The sequence below is a fragment of the Diadema antillarum genome, unplaced genomic scaffold, assembly GCF_040938485.1.
Source record: "Diadema antillarum isolate AM-2024a unplaced genomic scaffold, OU_Dant_1.0 scf00000154, whole genome shotgun sequence".
NCBI classification, from domain to species: domain Eukaryota; kingdom Metazoa; phylum Echinodermata; class Echinoidea; order Diadematoida; family Diadematidae; genus Diadema; species Diadema antillarum.
The window spans coordinates 171,004-189,877 of record NW_027271043.1 but is presented as its reverse complement, the minus strand read 5'-3'; the positions used below and the strand labels follow the sequence as shown (position 1 = coordinate 189,877).

At 38.2% G+C, this 18,874-nt stretch overlaps 1 protein-coding gene across 1 annotated transcript in view; it reads right to left on the bottom strand.

The window, feature by feature from the left end:
- LOC139722006 (transmembrane channel-like protein 7) overlaps positions 1-17,581 on the bottom strand; it is a 44,474-nt gene extending 26,893 nt beyond the window's left edge. Inside the window, exons 1-6 of the mRNA XM_071633333.1 lie at positions 17,445-17,581; positions 15,784-16,175; positions 11,771-11,959; positions 7,603-7,858; positions 7,165-7,176; positions 132-213 (exon numbers count right to left, since the gene is read on the bottom strand). Of these exons, the coding sequence (XP_071489434.1) occupies positions 132-213; positions 7,165-7,176; positions 7,603-7,858; positions 11,771-11,959; positions 15,784-16,045 (801 nt within the window). The 5' untranslated portion in view covers positions 16,046-16,175; positions 17,445-17,581. The remainder of the gene's footprint in view (positions 1-131; positions 214-7,164; positions 7,177-7,602; positions 7,859-11,770; positions 11,960-15,783; positions 16,176-17,444) is intronic.
- Between the last annotated feature and the right edge of the window lie 1,293 nt (positions 17,582-18,874).

Genomic DNA, 18,874 nt, shown 5'->3' with positions numbered 1-18,874 from the left:
TTTATCCAATGGAGACTAATTTTCTCTGTACTTTTTATAAAAGATGAATAAATAAAAAGAAAGGAAATGAAATCAAAAACTATGTGGTAATATATGTATATTAGAGCCATTTGGAGTATATTCATACTTACATAAGCTAGTTCATAGAACCAGTAGGTGCACAATCCCAGTGATTTCTCCTTTCTTCCACGTGATTCTCTCTTGACTTGCTCCCTGAAAATTTAGCAATGAAAAAAGGTGTTTATAAATCCACTTTGCATACGAAAGAAGACTGCTCCCTCAGATTTTTGATTGATTATAAACCCCTAAACTGGCTATTGTAAAAGTGGAAATTTTCACACATTTTGAGCGACATCAAACTAGCATGAAAATAAGAGCGTGCAAATTTCTTTGCTTGTAATATGCAATGATATATCATCTCTTTGATTCCGCAAATTTAAGACATACACAATTCATTTTACCAAACTGAGAGCAAAAAAAAAAATACTCCAGTGAAAATTTCCACTTTTATCAGTAACTTCTAATGCAGTTTTGAGCAAAATTTAGTACATTAGTAATTAGAAAAATCTTGTTTGATTTAGATCCCGATTTGACCGACAGCCTCGATATTAAACATAAATGATTGGCCAGCCATACCCAAGATTTAAGTGTTGAAAATATAAGATTTTACCCTTTACATGAATTCAAACTTCCTTGTGCACATGACTATCCATTAGTCAACCACACATTAAGCTTGGGTAATCTTGCCATTCATCATGCTGTCATCTCAATCAATTGTACATGTGGTATACATTTCACCATTCAACATACAACTATCATGTATTTAAACATAAGATTTCACAATATGTGCATACTATGTTACATCCATAATAGGTTATAAAAGTGCAGATTGCATCACTAGCGTTTGTTAGTGGTACTGTACTGCTACATTTCAGCATCATCTCTAATGCCTTTTTATAGAGCTTTAATCAACCAATGTCATTCTCTTTCATAAAAATCAAAACACAACAATCAGTGGCGGATCCAGAGGGGGGCGCACCCGGGCGCGCACCCCCTCTTTATATTTGGTTAAAACAAAAAGAAAAATGGGGGGTGCGTACGCCCCCCTTTAATTTTGTAAAGGCGCCACCCCTTTACGGAATTCCTGAATCCGCCCCTGACAATCACTGATAACATTGATTTCATTAATATTACCCTGTAAATGTCCTTTAACTTTCTGTCTGCCTTCAAAACAATCAAGCCACAAATTGCCCTGGGATATCCACTCCAATGGCAAAACTTTACAAAAACCTATTAAACATAGCTGTATTTTTTTAAATGAAATATAGAAAGAATAGGGAACCCATTTCCACTAAACCCACTTCTAAAAAAAGAAAAAGAAAGGAAAAATGCATGAAAAGCTCTGTTGTAGGCATTCATGCAATTTTTTAAGAGTACAAATATGCTTTCTACCATCAAAGGACTTCTTCATTCACAACTTTATGTCGAGCTAATATGGAAAGACAACTCCACTGAGCTGTGTATTCTAAATATTTACACGTACATGTGTATAATATTCATAAGGGGATGAAGCATGATAATTGAGAAGAGAGACACAATGTATTTCTTCCTGGTTTAGCCCAAGGATGGTTGATTGGTAAATGCTATTGAATGGAGAATAGTTGGCTGTCTGGCACCAGAGCATAATGCAGCCTGAAAATGCAGTTGTGCGGAAACTTGTTGTTATTTCTCTTTGTCTCTTGCAACATTACATTTACCTGATACCTATATATCTTTTATAATGTTTGTGTACACTGTAAGCATCCATTGCATAGAACATGAATGCCAGTAGGAATGAATGAGAATGTTTCAAATTCCTCCACAAAGAGCTGCTTCACATATATATATATCAGATACACAAAAGGGCCTGGAATTTAACCCATTCCATACTGAATTCTGAAATGCCCACAAACTTAATATGATGCAGGCCACCAGGTTCCCGTATAGAATAAGTTAACACTGCCAGGGCCTAAATTCAGGCATTTGTCTGAAAATGAACATCTCTGTTGCAAAAGAAGCGTGGCACAGAAATTCTCAGGCATGCAGAAAAAAAAGGAAGAATAAATAAAAGAACTATTGACCGATTCTGTGACGCGCTATGTGTATTTTTGGCATGGGCAGCGCCATACTGGGTGTATCATCCGACCCCCCCCCCCCCCCCTCCGCACTCCCCCACCCCTCTCCCTACATTAGCACGCGCGCAGGATGAAAAACTGAATGCTTGCTAGTGCGCGAACCTTTGTTACAAATGCGTGATAAACATGTTGCCCGGGGGTGGGGGAGAGCAGGGGGGGGTCGGCTGATACACACCGATACACCCACTATGGCTGCGCCCTGTGCCGTAAAATGTCTGCTGCCCTCAACGAACCCGAATCGGTCAATAGGACAAGCGGAAGGGTTAGGCCATGAATCATTGTCTTAGATGCAAAATCAATGCATAAGATATATTGTATGACGAGTGCCTGGAAACCCATTCTGATGATCCAACTTGAGGCGGTAGAACTCACCAGCATTTTGAAGTTATTCAAGGACATAAAAGTGTATACCAAATTATCATGGCACACTTGGCCTGGATGACAGAGCAGGAATGACAGGAAAGACAGAGAAAAGAAAATACCGGTATATTCAGCAAAACTCATCACATCCCTAAAAAAAAAATCTGCTGAAGAAATTATTATCACATCGTCACTTAACTTGTGTAGCATCTCAGAATTGCACTGCATATCTTATACCGGAGAAAATTAGATGGAATTGTTTCAATTTATCAAATCTGTACAAAATTGGAAAAAAGCATGGATGATTTTGCCAAAATGAGAAAGAATCAAGAACTTGAAGCTTAAAAATGTCTTGCAAATTTACGACTCAGTTGAGAACTAAGAATTAAGAGGTGTTTATAAATGAAGCACCTGAACCAAACAATTTAACAAGAACAACAAATTGTTCAAATAAAAGATTTAATGTTTTTGATACTCTTATGACAAAGTAACGATAGTAAAAAAAAATGTATATAATATAAGATACAGCACAAAACCACACTAATGTGGTTTTTGGAAATTGATGAGATAAAGTAATCATATGCACAGACATATTTTATTATGTTGTCCAATAACATCTGCATCTGGACAAACACACATTATTTCTAGGCTCTGTGGGATATGTATTGCCTGCCTGGGAAAAGGGTACCATAATACTGAACATTCCAAAAATCGAATTTTGGTTTGTGACATAACTTTACAGACTTTTGAAAGCTCTGTCATGTGATGTAACCATCATCCTTTTGTGAATTTCCAAGCAAGCAAGCCTTAGAGCCCAGGCAGGCGATGATATTAGTATGTAATATATATTCTGTTGTTTACAAGTATGAATTAGTGTACATGTGTGTTGTATGTACAATGTATGTATCATATTTGAATTAGTACATGGTATGCCTACCAACATAATCACAGTATGGTAGTTGTAAGAAATATATTAAAACCTTTATGAAAAGCGATATACCATGCATCAATTTTTTTTTTTTTTTTTGCAGCAAGTCAAAAGGTTCTTGCAGGATGAAAGAAATTTTATCATGTATAATTTATATTTCATGAAATGAGGTTATACAAGGTAAATGAGGTGTACAGCTCACAAAATGAGAATATACATGAGCTGCAGAGCTGTATTAGCTTTAGAATGTTAGTAAAGTTATGTAACAGGTTGCTTATGAATGATTAGAGTTGCCTTGATAATGTGATAATTTGTACAGCATACTGTGCAAAGTTCCTATTTTTTCTGTTCATGAAATGCCATATATTTTCTCATAGGACATCTCTACGTAACTGTGATGGCAACTACAGGGAGAAAAGAAGTTCAATATACCTTGTTTGATTTAAGAGAGAGAGAGAGAGAGACATATTTTGACAGTTTTGCGATCAAAAAAAGGAGGGAGGCCGGATTTGAACAGTGGGTGTTGACACAGTCATATGACCATGGCAGCCATTTTGGGGTTGTTGTTTTTTTTTTCCTTATGATAAGTCCCATTCAATGCCACGCTCATTTTCAGAGAAATGTGAGTTTCGATTGTATTAAATACAAAATGTAGTTTGATTGTTAATTTGTTTACTCAGTTCTCTTATATTATTTCACTGAAACCAATATTCCCCATCAGGTAAAGTCCCTTTTAATGATAATTACATCTTTTATTTGAGTTTAACACTTAAGCATCATACAATGTATATCAGGGTCACCTCTAAATTAGCAAGAGGGCGAATATATGACACTTGTGTTTGAGTGAATAGCATATATAACCCTACCAGGATGTTGGGTTTTACAACACTACATACAGATAAGATAAGAGGTGATTGCTTGACAGTATACAATACAATCACCATCATAGCACTAGTTAAACATCGTAATCAATCTTACCGGGTTACTGTTTAACTCTAGTACTCAATGAGATCACATAGAAAATACAGGTACACTGTTTGTATGTAGATTCAAAGAAAGAATCATAGGGTGGATTCCCCTTGTCTAGACCCTTGCTCTTTCGTCATTATCATTGCTTCATTTGATAAAGAGAGTTAATCAATTTCTTGGGTAAACACTGTATGGAAAAACTGAGTAATATCACAGCGATACTCTGTGACAGATATCCATTTTAAAATGCGTACAATATAGAATACAAAGGAAAATCTTTGAAGGAGAAAACACAGGAAATTTACAATGACATGTCAAGATATAGGAATGATTGTGAGGGAATTTTCACATGACCAAATGGACAATTACTATCTAGCTAAGCTCTAAAAAAGAAAACAGAAAATACTACACACTGAGTTGAATACAACGAAGTGTACCGTGCAGCATACGTTTGTACAATGCATTGAGATTTTGCTGTTGTCAAACTACAATGCATCGCGTGAGAATCATAAGGGTGTTAAGTTGAACACTAAATCCATAGTGTTCAAGGCAACTTAACAGCCTTCTCATTCTCAACCAATGAATTATGTATGCAACTTCTGCATTTGTACAGTAGTAGATTTTGTTCACAATGAGCTATACATGCGTTACAATACATCTGGACTCACATACAATAAACTTATGAACAGCAAGTTTAACACACAAAAAAAAGAGAACAATTAAATAAAACAAAATTCTACCACACATGAATGTATCAAAACAACTGAAGATGGTGGAATCATATGCCATGATATATATTGATTTCATTACAAACTACCTAACACTGATGACACTATCTCATCCCAAAGTACAAAGACCCGGAACATTACACAAAACTTTGCAAACGCTAGTTCTTCAAACTAAACGTGTGCTTTAAATGTCAAAACTAATGAAATAATGCGAAGATGTGTAAACAATGAAAGTCAATGGAAAACCCCTGCTTCAGTTTATTGCTAGGCAGACATGTCTGCTGCAGGCCATGTCAATTAGTACTTGATAATAGCCATATTGTGATAAATGTAGTTACCATGACAATAAGGAAAGCAATAGTAAATCAGCTATAATAAGATTCTTTGATGGTTTGCTAAACTTTCTGTGAACCTGGGCAGTTGGGATTTCATATTGTCACACAACTTTATTATCAGCTCCCACCCTGCAAGAATGAGTTTTGATTCTCATTTGCACAGGGAAACCGCCAATCTACGACAAGGATTCTTTTTAACTAATCCGCCCTTAATGCCATATAGTCATTGCAAAGTTATGACTTGAATGCAGAGGTGTGATTCACTATCATGCCTTAGAGTTTATGGTATCAGATTTGATGTATTACGGTACAAAGTTTTGGTCATTTCCACATTATTTTAATGGCCTGCATGCTTATATTTGTCAGTCCATACTGACTGCATCTAATACAGGATCTACACTGATGTCTCCAGAAACAAGCAACCCCCCCCCCCTCCAAAAATTAAAAAAAAATCCCCTTTTCTGCAAAGACTGGATCAGTATTATAGCACAGATAGCTTACAACCTCTAAATTAAGTAAAGACCAATCAATTTCTCAGAATACATTTTACCACTTCCTCATCGATGACAAAACAAACAATGCCCTTTTGTCAAAAAAATTGACAGCAGGGTCAAATCTCACAAAAAGGAAAAATGTTGAAACCTTACACAGGTATTTTTTTGTTTTGTTTTTTGTTTTGTTTATTTGTTTTTTATAGGACTGAAATTCACTTACAATTTGCGTAAGTGACTCAATATTGCATGTCAGGCCTTATGAATTTTTACAGAATCATTTTAAGAGTGTATACATGTACAATTTTGATATTATTCTGTATTTGTAAATACAATGTATATTTCATTTTTTAATGGTTCAATGGCTTCACAAAATTGTGAAATGTAGGCACATTTGACAAATTTAATAGTTCAGTGGATATTTCAGAGCAACATCAGTGTACCGTTTCCTGAAAAAGTTACCCTTTTGAACATTTTAAAACTGCATGCTACAATGAAATACAAAGTATAATCACTGCAGCTATCATCATGGCGGCTATACACTAAACTGCCTTGCACAAGGCATACTGCTGGAACACTGTGTAGGCACATGAAAAGTGCTATGGAAACACATAGGAAATATGCATGCAGCCACCCAAGAGCAAAATACAGAAATGGAAATATTCAGTAGACGGGCAAAAAACTTATGCTGCAAAGAAAATGTTAAACACCTAAAAATACAATGTTATTTTTAGGGTGACTATGACATTTTCTGGCAAATATAGAGTTTAATACTTCCTGTCAGACTTTGACATACTACAAGCAGAAAGGTATTTGTGTTTTTTGTGTTTTTTTTCTTTTGTGTGTGTGTGTGTGTGGTTTTTTTTTGTCTTTTGCATGGGAGATTAACGGATGTTATATAAGTTCATAGATGAAAACCACAATAGTTGTTGTTGATATGAGGTCTAGTGACCTTTGCCAGGCAAGAAGCAATCTTGCGCAAAGAAATTGTGAGAGAGCAAGGAAAAGATATTGTAATATTGTATATAATGTTATAGGCTTTTGTTTTGGAAATATCAGCAGCACCAATCACTTAACGAAGGCAAACAGCATCAACAGTTTTTTCCTACAACTAGTACTACACAAACTATGGCAGCCACTAGATCAGCGGGGCAAAAATCTACAAGAGGTTGAACATACCTTAATCGTCTCCTACAACAGGATGAACAAAATCAATATCATATCAGGCAAAATATATGTCACAGCACAGTACGGTAAATGTCATAGCATTTAACAATCAATGCCTGCAAATTGTAACGGCATCATGTCATGTATAAAATAGACAGTCAGAAAAGACTTAATGAAATCTTCAAATTGCCACACATCAGCTCATAGACAAAAGTTGGCATTTAGTTTTACTGTGAATACTTGACAAATTTACAACCTCATATTATGACAATGTTCCTTGATTAATAATATTGGAGTCTTTTTTTTTCATTTCACTGTATTTTAGCGCTTCAGCATCTGCAAACTGAATTAGGGCAAAAGGAGATTTTTTTTTTTCAGGAGTAATACAAATATTCACTCGAACATACATTTGTGACTTCACAATGCAAAGTTGGTAAATATTTGACTCACCTGACACGTCTCCTGGTGTCGATGGTACCGGAGATCTGCCGGATGGTATTGCGGCGCCGTAGGGTGCCGCGGGAGGTGCCCTCCGTCAGGCTGGGGTTGGACAGGATCTCGTCCACCATCGTGTCCAGGTTCACGTTCTCATAGTTGCGCCGCGTGGTGGAGCGCGTGCGTCGCAGTGATGCCGTGCGGCTGCGCTTGCGCTGCGGGCGGTTGCTTGATGATGAGTGGTAGGACTTCACCCGGCTTAGGGTATGTCCTGAAAAGTAAAAGAAGGAAATAACCAGTTAACAAAAAAAATAACAATAAACCCTTGTAGACAGAAACAAAAATAGACTGAGAGACTATATCCAATTACAATATAAATTGATATCAAGACACATAATCTATCCAGTGTTCATTACAGGGAATAAAGTTACGTCTTATTTCCCTTTTATGCAGAAAGAGACAAAAAAAAAGGTAGGGTGCTAAGATTAGGCAATCAATGTTGAACATCTACACATCAGAAGCGATGCCCTGAGCCCCTTAAAGGGATAGTACAGTATTAGTGGAGATGAGGATTGGGCTTTTAACTTTTTGCAAGATGCCAAGAAAACACTTATGATATAGTACAGAGCATACCATTTTAAGAGGAAGTCAAAGTTTATTTGATGAAAATTGGGTTTGGAATGACTGAAACATCCCAAAACAAAGTAAAACAGAGCGATCGTAATAAAGTGTGGGTCCCACACTTTATTAGAATCGCTCTTTTTTGGATATCTCAGCCATTTCAAAACCAATTTTCATCAAATAAACGTTGAATTCCTCATAGAATTACATGCTCTTCCGTATTTCATCAGAGGTTTCTCATTATCTCACTAAACCTGAAATTAGGTCTCAGCCAAAACTGTACATTCCCTTTAAGGAAGAACAAATTTGGCAACAGAGATCCCAATGCTATGAACACCAACTCCCCACTTTGCAATGAGCAAAATAAGGAGGGTGCCTATTAAAAATAAAACTACAATATTTCAAACTATATTTCCTCCTGCAAGGAATGATCTGCAGCGCATCAAACTCTAAAAAAGATCAGTTACTAAACACCAAAGTTACAGTTACACAACACACATTTGATAACTAAACAAATTGTATGTAATGCCACATGTAGAACCACAGTGGCAAAATTAGGTCTACACCCAAGCATCATCCCACTTCAAGAGAAATATTAATCTCCCACCATGTACATGATAAACATCACACTTGCGTTATGGAAGAAATATTTCATGCAAATAGCTAATTTCATGAATGTCAGTTGACTCTAAAAATCTGTGTACCAGTAAATAAGGATGCTACAAAATATATATCTATACACACAACTGCTGCTACTGTAACTCTTGTTCTCTCTCCAGTGACTGCAGCTCCTGGTAATATCGATCCTAGCCGAGCGGAACGCTTTCATCACCATTATTCAATTACACATTAGAATTCGTTTCGATATGTACATAGCTTCAAACAAATTGGCATCAAGGTTGTATGTACAGCAGGGAGCAGAGCTTGAATTTCAAGTATCCACATTACAATTGTAGGAACACAGGGCATCTTATTATCAATTAAAGAATGGTGTGTCTTGGACTGAAAGCTGTGAAAAACAAATTTTAATATTTCACATTAACAATGCTCAGTATTGTCACATATATTAGGAACCATTCCCTTGAAGTTGCAAATATTCATGTCAAATGTTGGAAATATCAACTAACATACACTACATACACGGTGTGAATTACAACATTAAGCCCACATACCCCTTTTGTCTACCATCATACACTTGTAAAACAGGATGACAAGTTAGACTTCCTTCTTTTTTTTTCCTTTCCCATTTGTTGTTATTTTGTATGTGAGTGTGTATGTTGTATATCATGCTCAGCACCAGCTCAATCTCAGTGATTTGGGACACCACGTATTCATGTACACTTTAAAATACAAATATGGAGAAGGTTTTTAGGGCAGCCCAATGAAGATATACGCATGAAAGTGAATGAATAATTACTCCTAGATCACTGCCCTAAAAATATGCCACAAGATCCATGTAATGAACCACAAAGAAGAATTCAAATGATGATAGTGATTACAGCACTTATTAAAGAAGAACAAAAAAATAAAAAATTGAAGATGCAAAGACGGATGATGATGATACTGCATGCTAATACTCATTATTATGATGGTACACATAGTGATTATTATGATTATTATTGCTCAATGCTGGACACTGGCATTGGTCCGTCAGTCCGTGACAAGTAAAAATCACTATCGGACCAATAACTTTTTCAGGAATGGACCAGTAAAAAATGGAAAAACTGGGTACCTACTGGTCTGACATACAGGTCAGACCAGTAGCAAAAATGGGTTAGTGTGCAGCCCTGACTACATTTCACACCCCTATAGATACTTCTAGTTTTTCTATTATCATATTTGTTACCATAGTTATTATATGATATACAAACACTACCTGTCTCCTCCTCATGAACTTTGGCAGCAGTTGCCAGAGAGAGAAAAGGAAAGAGAGGGAGAGGTATTGCCTTTAAAGTATGATATGAGGCAGCAGCATAAAACAGGCAGCCAGCTACCAACTGACGCACCACTGGTGCCAAGCACAATGTATGATTTCATTTTAATGTCACCAGCAGTTGTGCTGTTGCAGCAGTGTATATAACATGAACATGACCGCAAAGCAGAGGGGGCTAAAGCATGCTGTCTTATCCATGCAAGCACGGGAGCGGGGGGTGGGGGGGAGGAATCTAACGAAGGAAGAGAGTCAGAATAGGAGCTATTTGTGGCTTGGTGCTTCTCCAGGGCTTATGAGGCCCCCATTGATATACATACACATCTGAAATATGAAAATGTGGGTGAATAAAAATAGATTTCATGACTACGTATAATGGGGTACATAACATAAGTGAACAATTAGTAAGTTAACATTAAACATTTTTGTTTCAAAAGCAAATGACTGAGACAGCTTCGACTTGATGGTGCTCAACCAACATGCATTTAGAAGAAAATAATGAAAAATAGAGAACTATTACGGTATGTAACTGATTGACAAATTGCCCTACATTGACGTACATAAGCACTGAATTGATCAGTGTTTTTAGTAGTAGCCATGACATAAAAATTCATGGGCGTACATACTCGTGCAGGATTCAAACATACGACCTACTGATCTCCGGACAGGCGTCATCTCCACAAGACCACCGAGCTTTCGCCCGACAGCAAGTGTTGGTTCTAATCCTTATAGCATGCAGCCGATACTGCGTAATTATTCAAATTCATGAAATTCTTCCATCGAGATGTTTTCCTGAATTTGAATAATTACGCAGTACCCACTGCATGCTATAAGGATTAGAACAAACACTTGCTGTCGGGCGGAAGCTCAGTGGTCTTGTGAAGATGACGCCAGTCCGGAGATCTGGAGGTCGTAGGTTCGAATCCTGCTCGAGTATGTACGCCCATGAATTTTTTATCATGGCTACTACTAAAAACACTGATCAATTCAGTGCTTATTTAGGTCGATGTAGGAATTTGAATATTACGGTATGATAATGATTTTACAGCTAGACTCTTGAGACAAAGTAATTTGGTCAAATTTTGTTGGTGCATGATCAACATGTATAACTTAATAAGAAGAAAATAATGGAAAACAGAGAACTATTACACTATGATAATGATTTCACTGCTAGAGAAAAATAAGCATTCTAGTTTCGAAAGTTATCAATTGTGACAAAGTCATTTGGTCAAATTTTGTTGGTGCTCAACGAACATGAATGAGAAAAAAATAATGAAAAACAGAGAATTATTAATAAATGTGGTAGGGATTCTACAGCTACATATTTGAATTTTAAAACTAAATGAATTGAGACAGAGTTATTAGGTTTTTTTAAACTTTGTCCGTGCTCAATGACCATGAATGCAAATAAAAACTGAAAAATATGAGATCTACTAAAGTGTGACAGTGATTTTAAAGCCAGAGCGACACAAACATTTCAATTTCAAATTTCATGTATCAAGACATAGTCAATTGATCAAATATTGTCAGAGCTCAAGCAATATGAGCAAGAAGAAAAAGATGAAAATTAGAAAACTATGAAAATGTGAGTGTGATTTTATGGCTATGAGCATAACCTGCTCTCACTCTCACCGAGCTGTCGGCTTGGAAGCATGTCTATGACGCTGTTTGGGTCTTTCAGGCTCGCCGCGATGCGTTCCCGCTCTCGGATCTCGTCTTCGTCTGCGTTGCTGGACCGGTAGGAGATGCTGGATGCCTCTGACGCCGTGCGGGACCTTCCGACGAGAGGGGTCTCACCCGTGGAGCCAAAGGAGGGCTTGACTGACGGTGAGAAGAAGGAAAAGGGTATGAAAATAGAAAGGAGATGAGGTATGTTGGGGGGAGGAGGGATGTACTGCATAGAAGCGTGACATCACTGAAATTCTTTTTGCCCTGCCTATCTTTACCCCGTCCCACTTCCCTCGGTGCATATTGCAGTTCTATCCCTTCTTACTGTGCTCTATGTATAGATAGATATGTAATAAATTCTGTTCTGGTGATGTGGGTGCTGTTGTGCAAATGACATCAGTCATTCTTTCATCTCTTTACAGTAATGTGTTCTTGTATCTTATTATGTCATACAGTGTCTTGCAACCTTTTCTTTGTTTGCCTCCTCATCCCCCTCCCCCATCACTTCTGGGATGATCTCATTAGATCTTCCATTATCTATTTCTGTCTCTCAGCTCTCTCTTCCCTTCTCTCTCTCTCTCTCTTTCATCTTCTTCTTTTCTTCTTTTCTTCTTCTTCTTCAGTCCATCACTCTTCACCCCTCTACAGCTGTTTATCCCCATTTCTCTCTCCTACTCTCCAATAGGATGCTCCGCATCACTGGCGGGATATGCGATACTCTGGGATTTGGCAGGGGTTTATTTCAGAGGGGATGCTATATGATCCTGACATACTCAAAGAGTACACCATTAGAGACAGCATGAAGCTGCCAGCCTCAAATCAGCCATTTCGCATGTCCTACACTGTATCAAAAGCAGATCTACGATTGTCCTCCAAGCACCATGCTGTTGGAACAATATCATTAATGCCTGAGATTGTTACTAGGATTGATACATTCAAGAGTGAGGTTCAATGTTCAATTCTTGGATAAGATAATCTGCAACTGAAGAATGAATACAGCGGGTGAGTACCAAACCTCATATCACTTCAGTGTATAAGATTGTACACATATCAATGTTTTATCTTTTCTGATGCTGAGCCATGGTGAAAGTGAAACTTTTGATTAGTGCACATTGCATACTTGATTTTCAGTTAACAGTTGGAAAATGATACTTGACATTACAGTGGCATTAAATTGAAATACATGTAGTTATTGCCACAATATCTGCACTCATGTTTGTGAGCATTTGATACGTATTGCTGTTTTGAGAAAAATCAATCCTTTCTGGGTTTGTAACATACAAGTAGCTCTCATAAGTCAGGATTTACAAATATTTGTCTGTGTTGCTTCATACAATGTTAACAGCATAAATCTCTCAGATGATATGACATACAATTTGTAATTGTGAGTCACTCAGAAAACTGAGAAGATTATTGTCAAAATACAGTTCAAATTATATGCAAATTAAACGGGCCAAGCCTCTAAAGAGAACTCCACTCGAGTTCATAATTGATACAATTGGCTGCATGATGAGAAAGCTAATTGACATTTGATGAATCATGCTTTTATGTCAGTGACGTCATCACACACAGTCAGTCATATGATATGACACATAATGTATTTTATCAAGAAAATTAAACACAAGCTGTCTCACCAATAGATTTGGGAGCACTTAAAATCCTCTTCAAAACTGGCCAATCAGAATTGAGTATAATTTAGGGGATTACCGTTGGTTGTACAGTACAATCCTTGCTTTCAAGTGTGTTTGTTTGTGTTCTGGTTATTTTTCTAAACATGGATTTTAGTAATTTGTGAGTATACAGGAAGATGCCAAGTACTAATTAGCTAACTAATTTCCAAGAGTCATTCACACAACATTAATAATCTGAGTGTGCCAAACTGGCAAGCATTTGCCCTGCCTTGTGCCAGTAAGTATGGCTGATAGCAAAACTTTGTACTACATGTACTAAGGTCAACACACTCTTCTCTAGAATGCTTCCCGTGTGATACACATAGAGCTGCATTGCTGTACATTGTACCATTTCTAGACAGCACGTCTGTTGGGGGCCCTGACACATTTTTAACATGCCAGGCAGAAAGGTACATGTGCATACATCCATTCCTTCAAAATGATATGGGGCTAACCAGCACATTCAGTAATTTACTATTTAAAGCAACTTTTATAATCCTTATCTTTGATATCCACATTTCTTGATGGTTGGTGTTAGCAGTATTGCGAAGTATTTTATCGCAAAGCATTCATTAAAAGGGCAATTACCCCCCCCCCCCCCCCCCCCCCCCCCCCCAGCTAAATACTGGTTAGTGATAAGGCTAGAGTAAAGATTAGGTTAGGGTTAGGGTTTAGGGTTAGAGTTCAGGTTAGGGTTGGGTTGGGATTAGGTTCAGGATTAGGGTCAGGGGAAGGGTCCAGGGTAATTGCCCAGGGGGTAATTGCCCAAGACCATTTATTTATACATCATATACAGAAGCGAGACATTATTGTTCAGAGCAAAAGATCAGCATTACTATCACACTGTTGTAGATTGGGTTTATCTGGCATGAAAGTTTATTCACAGACCATAGCATGTCTTTTAAAACCCATCTATGGGAAATATATGTTGTGGCAAAATCAGCCTGTCCTCAATGGGTTAAATTTCACCTTAGATAAGATTGTCCAACACAGAACACAGCAGTCACAGCATATTTTGTTGTCTGACAGTTCTTTCAATCTTGTGTCCACAAAAGTGTGGTAGAATTACTTTAATATCAGATGGACTGGCAATAATTTGGGATAAAAATACAGCATTTAATTCGCTGAAAAGATTCATCTGATTGGAAAATCAACTGGATGAGCATTCGTTTTATCACAGTCAGTGTAAAAGACCTTTGCTTGATAAGCAAAGCCAGCAGGCAAGAGTCTTATCAAGCAAAGGTAATTTACACTGATTATGATAAAACGAACGCTCATACAGCATTTAATATTTGTACAAGTAGGAGTTGGATTTTATGCTACCCATGTACAAATATGAGTGCATGTAAGTGTGTAATTGGCTAATCCTACATATGGGTGTGTCTACTAGTCAATTGAATCAAGAGACATTCCTGCATAATTTCATCAAGGAAATTAACACCAAACAAAGAACATAAAAAGGTATTCATATAATGTGTGTGTGTGTGAGTGTGTGTGTGTGTGTGTGTGTGTGTGTGTGCTCATCATGGGTTGGACATTATCAACTGTTGTGGTTATCTGATTCAATTTACATATCAATAAAATAAAATGCTCACTTCTTTTGCTTTTATTTTACACAATGTACTGTACATCTCTTTCTCTCAAGAAGTGTATTAATCTGTGAACCACAATGACATTGTTGATCTACTAAAAACTGACCCAGGAGGACCTGGAGGGTAAATAAGGAAATGATTATTGTCAATTCCTACAGTCACAGTTCATTACCAATGCCTTTGCAAACTGGCAGAGCAGAACAATGCATAATTGAGCTAAAATACCAGCAGCGAGGGAATGCCAGCCTACGCAGGTAATTAGATCTCCAGCACTTATGAGTGTTATGGGTTACCTTATTTTTCCAAAACATGAGAGCATTAACACCAAACAAAGCATTTTTTTTTTTAATTGGAATAATTACAGGAAAAAGGGGGATTTCAAACCCAGATAAACTTCCTTCACAAACTCAAATGAATTTAACAGATTATTCCAAACAAATTGATTTCATTTTGGTAAAAAAAGAGGAAAAAATTAAAAGGCTTATAATAATCATGCGCTGATCAATAGCAAAGAAAGAGTTTCAGTGTACGCTACCTTCAATAGGAAACATAATAAGAACATGTGTAGCTATCATACATTGACTCTCCCATATCCAGCCAAATCCTTTATCCGGACGAGCACTGGTCCCAATATGTCCAGATAGGAAAGGTTGGACTGTACTTGGTTACAACTGATGAAGCATCACACGCAATTACCGGTACCAGGGGTACTCACTTGTGGTGAGCTGTATATCATCCCGGTGGTAACCAGGCCTCGGACTACCTGTGGGAGAGCTGTAAGCCAGGTTGTCTACTCCCTGTGCGCCGTAACGCATGTCAGGATTGAGCTCCATGTTCTCGTACTGGTTTCCCGGCGCGGTGCTCGGACCCTGCCCGTAACCAGACGGATCATATCCGAGTTCCACATTAACATATTCCCTGTTGGCATGCCCCTGCATTTGCCCGCGATGCTGATGGCGGCGTCGGGAGTCCGACATTTTGATATGGCTCAGAGCTGTGTTCTGATCTGTCCCCTATTTCTGAAAGTACTCCTGCCAAATTCTTCAACGATTCATCGGAACTTGGTTGGGTATCTTCAGTCCATAGTCATGCAGCCACCTCATTGAACTGTGAACAGAGAAAGAGAAACATTCATATTTGTATTAATGTTCAATTTTGCCAACAAAATAAGTTGAGGCTGTCATTTTTTCATTATATTGAGCCAGCTTATCAAACATGCACTGTCTTCTAGTGTACATAATGTATGTAGCATCCCATTTGACAGCTTTCCATGGTGTATGAGGAATATTCAGTCATGGAGGTGTTTCTCAATGATTCAACCAACAAAATATAATATACAGCCTACACTAGTACATGGTCTGCATGTTTTCGTCATTCATACACTGTATTTGTTCAGTTGTAATGAAAGAAAACTGCCGATCCTGAGGATTACATTAAAACAAGAGTGCACTGTAAGTGTACCAATTATAGAACTAGACATAGTTTGTTCTTTGTCAATGGGCAAAAAGAATCTATTTGGGGACATTGAATGTTTGTTTTTTCTCTCTCTCTTTTTACACCATTAGTTTAAGGCATCATGAAATTCAACTTATTGCGCACGACAGGGCAGTGTATAGACTCTAACAGTTATAGTTGTAAGAAAAATATCTCAATTTAACTCATCATACACAGCCCTGTCTGTCACTGTATTGACCGACAAGTATGTCTAATTCCGCGAAAAACTTCTCATTTATAGTAATGACATTTGCTGGGTCACTTTTTAAAACTGACCCAGCATATGTCATTACTATAAATGAGAAGTTTTAAACTCACCCAGCAAATGTCATTACTATAAATTAGAAGTTTTTCGCGGAAACATACTTGTCGGTCAAGTCACTGTACAGAAGACGGCACGGCATCTGGTCGATGGTCGGGCTAATCATAACAAATGCAGATAAATCCGTAGCAAATTACCAAGAAAACGGCAAAAACAATCAGAAACCAGCACTGTTCACTTGGCAGCGAAACTGTTAGCTTCAGTAAACTAGTATTTCGAGTATTTAGCGCCTGGCAGCAGCGCAAACAGAAGGTGACACATCCGTATTAAAGCGAACGGAGTCGTCGTTAGTCGGAGGGAGGGCAAGCCGTCCGGTCCGGTATCACCTCGCGTTCGCCTGCGCTGCACCATCGGATCGCCTATGTTCCAGGTAGCATGCAGGCAACTACGGCGGTGATCGCATATATGATTGATACCCTCGACAGGTTATACGGGGGTCAAACACATAAGACATTTAGCGACAAATCCCCATCAAAAAGTCTATTATCAAAACAATTCACGAAATCTTTAGTATTCCCTACACTTCATGCAAAAGTATTTGTAGCGAAACTACATCTTACATTCCCGTAGATCATATGAAGACTGATGCTTTCCTCAGGTACAGCACTGCGCCTTGTGTAGAATCGCGATCCATAAGCAAACCAACTTTACTGTACTTCCGTATGTGCATTCCGTTCTTTGTCCACCTGAGGGCGTTCTTAAAACAAAGTGAACAAAAATAAAACTTCTGCCCATTCACAGTGACACGGATTGAATCGGCTTAAATCATTCGTCCGTAGAGAGGGTGAGCTAAAACGTTCATAATAATAGGCTACGCCCTTCACAAAGTAGACCACTCTTGTAAACACACACTTTCAAGAAGACATGTGCAAAGGTCACCATTAATGCTTAGACTCCTACTACGATTTGGGCAATACAAAAGTACTGACCCTGGGTGCTGACGTCGACTGTACACGGCTTCAGTCGAGTAAAAACACGGACCCTCCGACCTGAAACATAATAAATAGCAAACAACATTTTGCCAATGTAAACATTTTATGAAATGAAACATAACATGTATGAAACATAGCGATCGACTGTAAACTATTGAAATCAATGGGCAATCCGAATGTCATCCACGGACGGCGCCACGGTTTTGAAAAGGGGGGGGGGCAGTTCAGACCAATATGGGGTTCGGGGGTTCCGTGGACGCCCCCCCCCCCCCCCCCCAAGCACAAGCACACACACACACAAAAGCTTAACGACATTCTTTCTGGTGCCACTTCCGGTTTTGAAAAGGGGGTGGGGGCAGTTCAGACCCATACGGGGTTCGGGGGTTCTGTGGACGCCCCCCCCCCCCCCCCGTTTGCTGGTTGGTATTGCTTGGTGGGCCTATGTGTAAAATAACGGAACTGAACATAAACTTGAACTAAAAAGGTCCAATTTTTTCTGATCTTCAGCCCGTCCCCATAAAATCCCAGTTGGTGGGGGGGGGGGGGGGGTGGGGGGGGGGGCTGCAGAAAAAACAACTCTGGTACAACTTCCATTCGGCTTCCAAATGACATCGACTATACACAAGCACACACACACACACACGCACACAAAGCTTAACGACATTCTTTCTGGTGCCACTTCCGCATACAAAATGTGGAGGGAGGGGGGTAATACACCCTATGTATTCCTATCATGAAAAAAAAAAGTGGAGCTGGAGGCCCGAAGTCAAAAATCTACGTGAGTCTTTGATACCCCATAATTTGCATGCACTCTACTTTCTTTAAACAGAAGATTTGTTTGGGGGCCGCAGTCACTATCATGAAAGGGAAGGCATTCGAGATTAAATGGATGGTACAGTATTGACTGAGATGGAGGTTCAGGTTTCCAACTAATCAAAAAATCAAAAAATAAATAATAAGAAACCTCCAATATAAAAGAGCATTCAATTCTTTCAGGAATTCAGAGTTCATTTGATACAAATTTGCTTCAAATTGCTAATATATATGCATAAACAAAG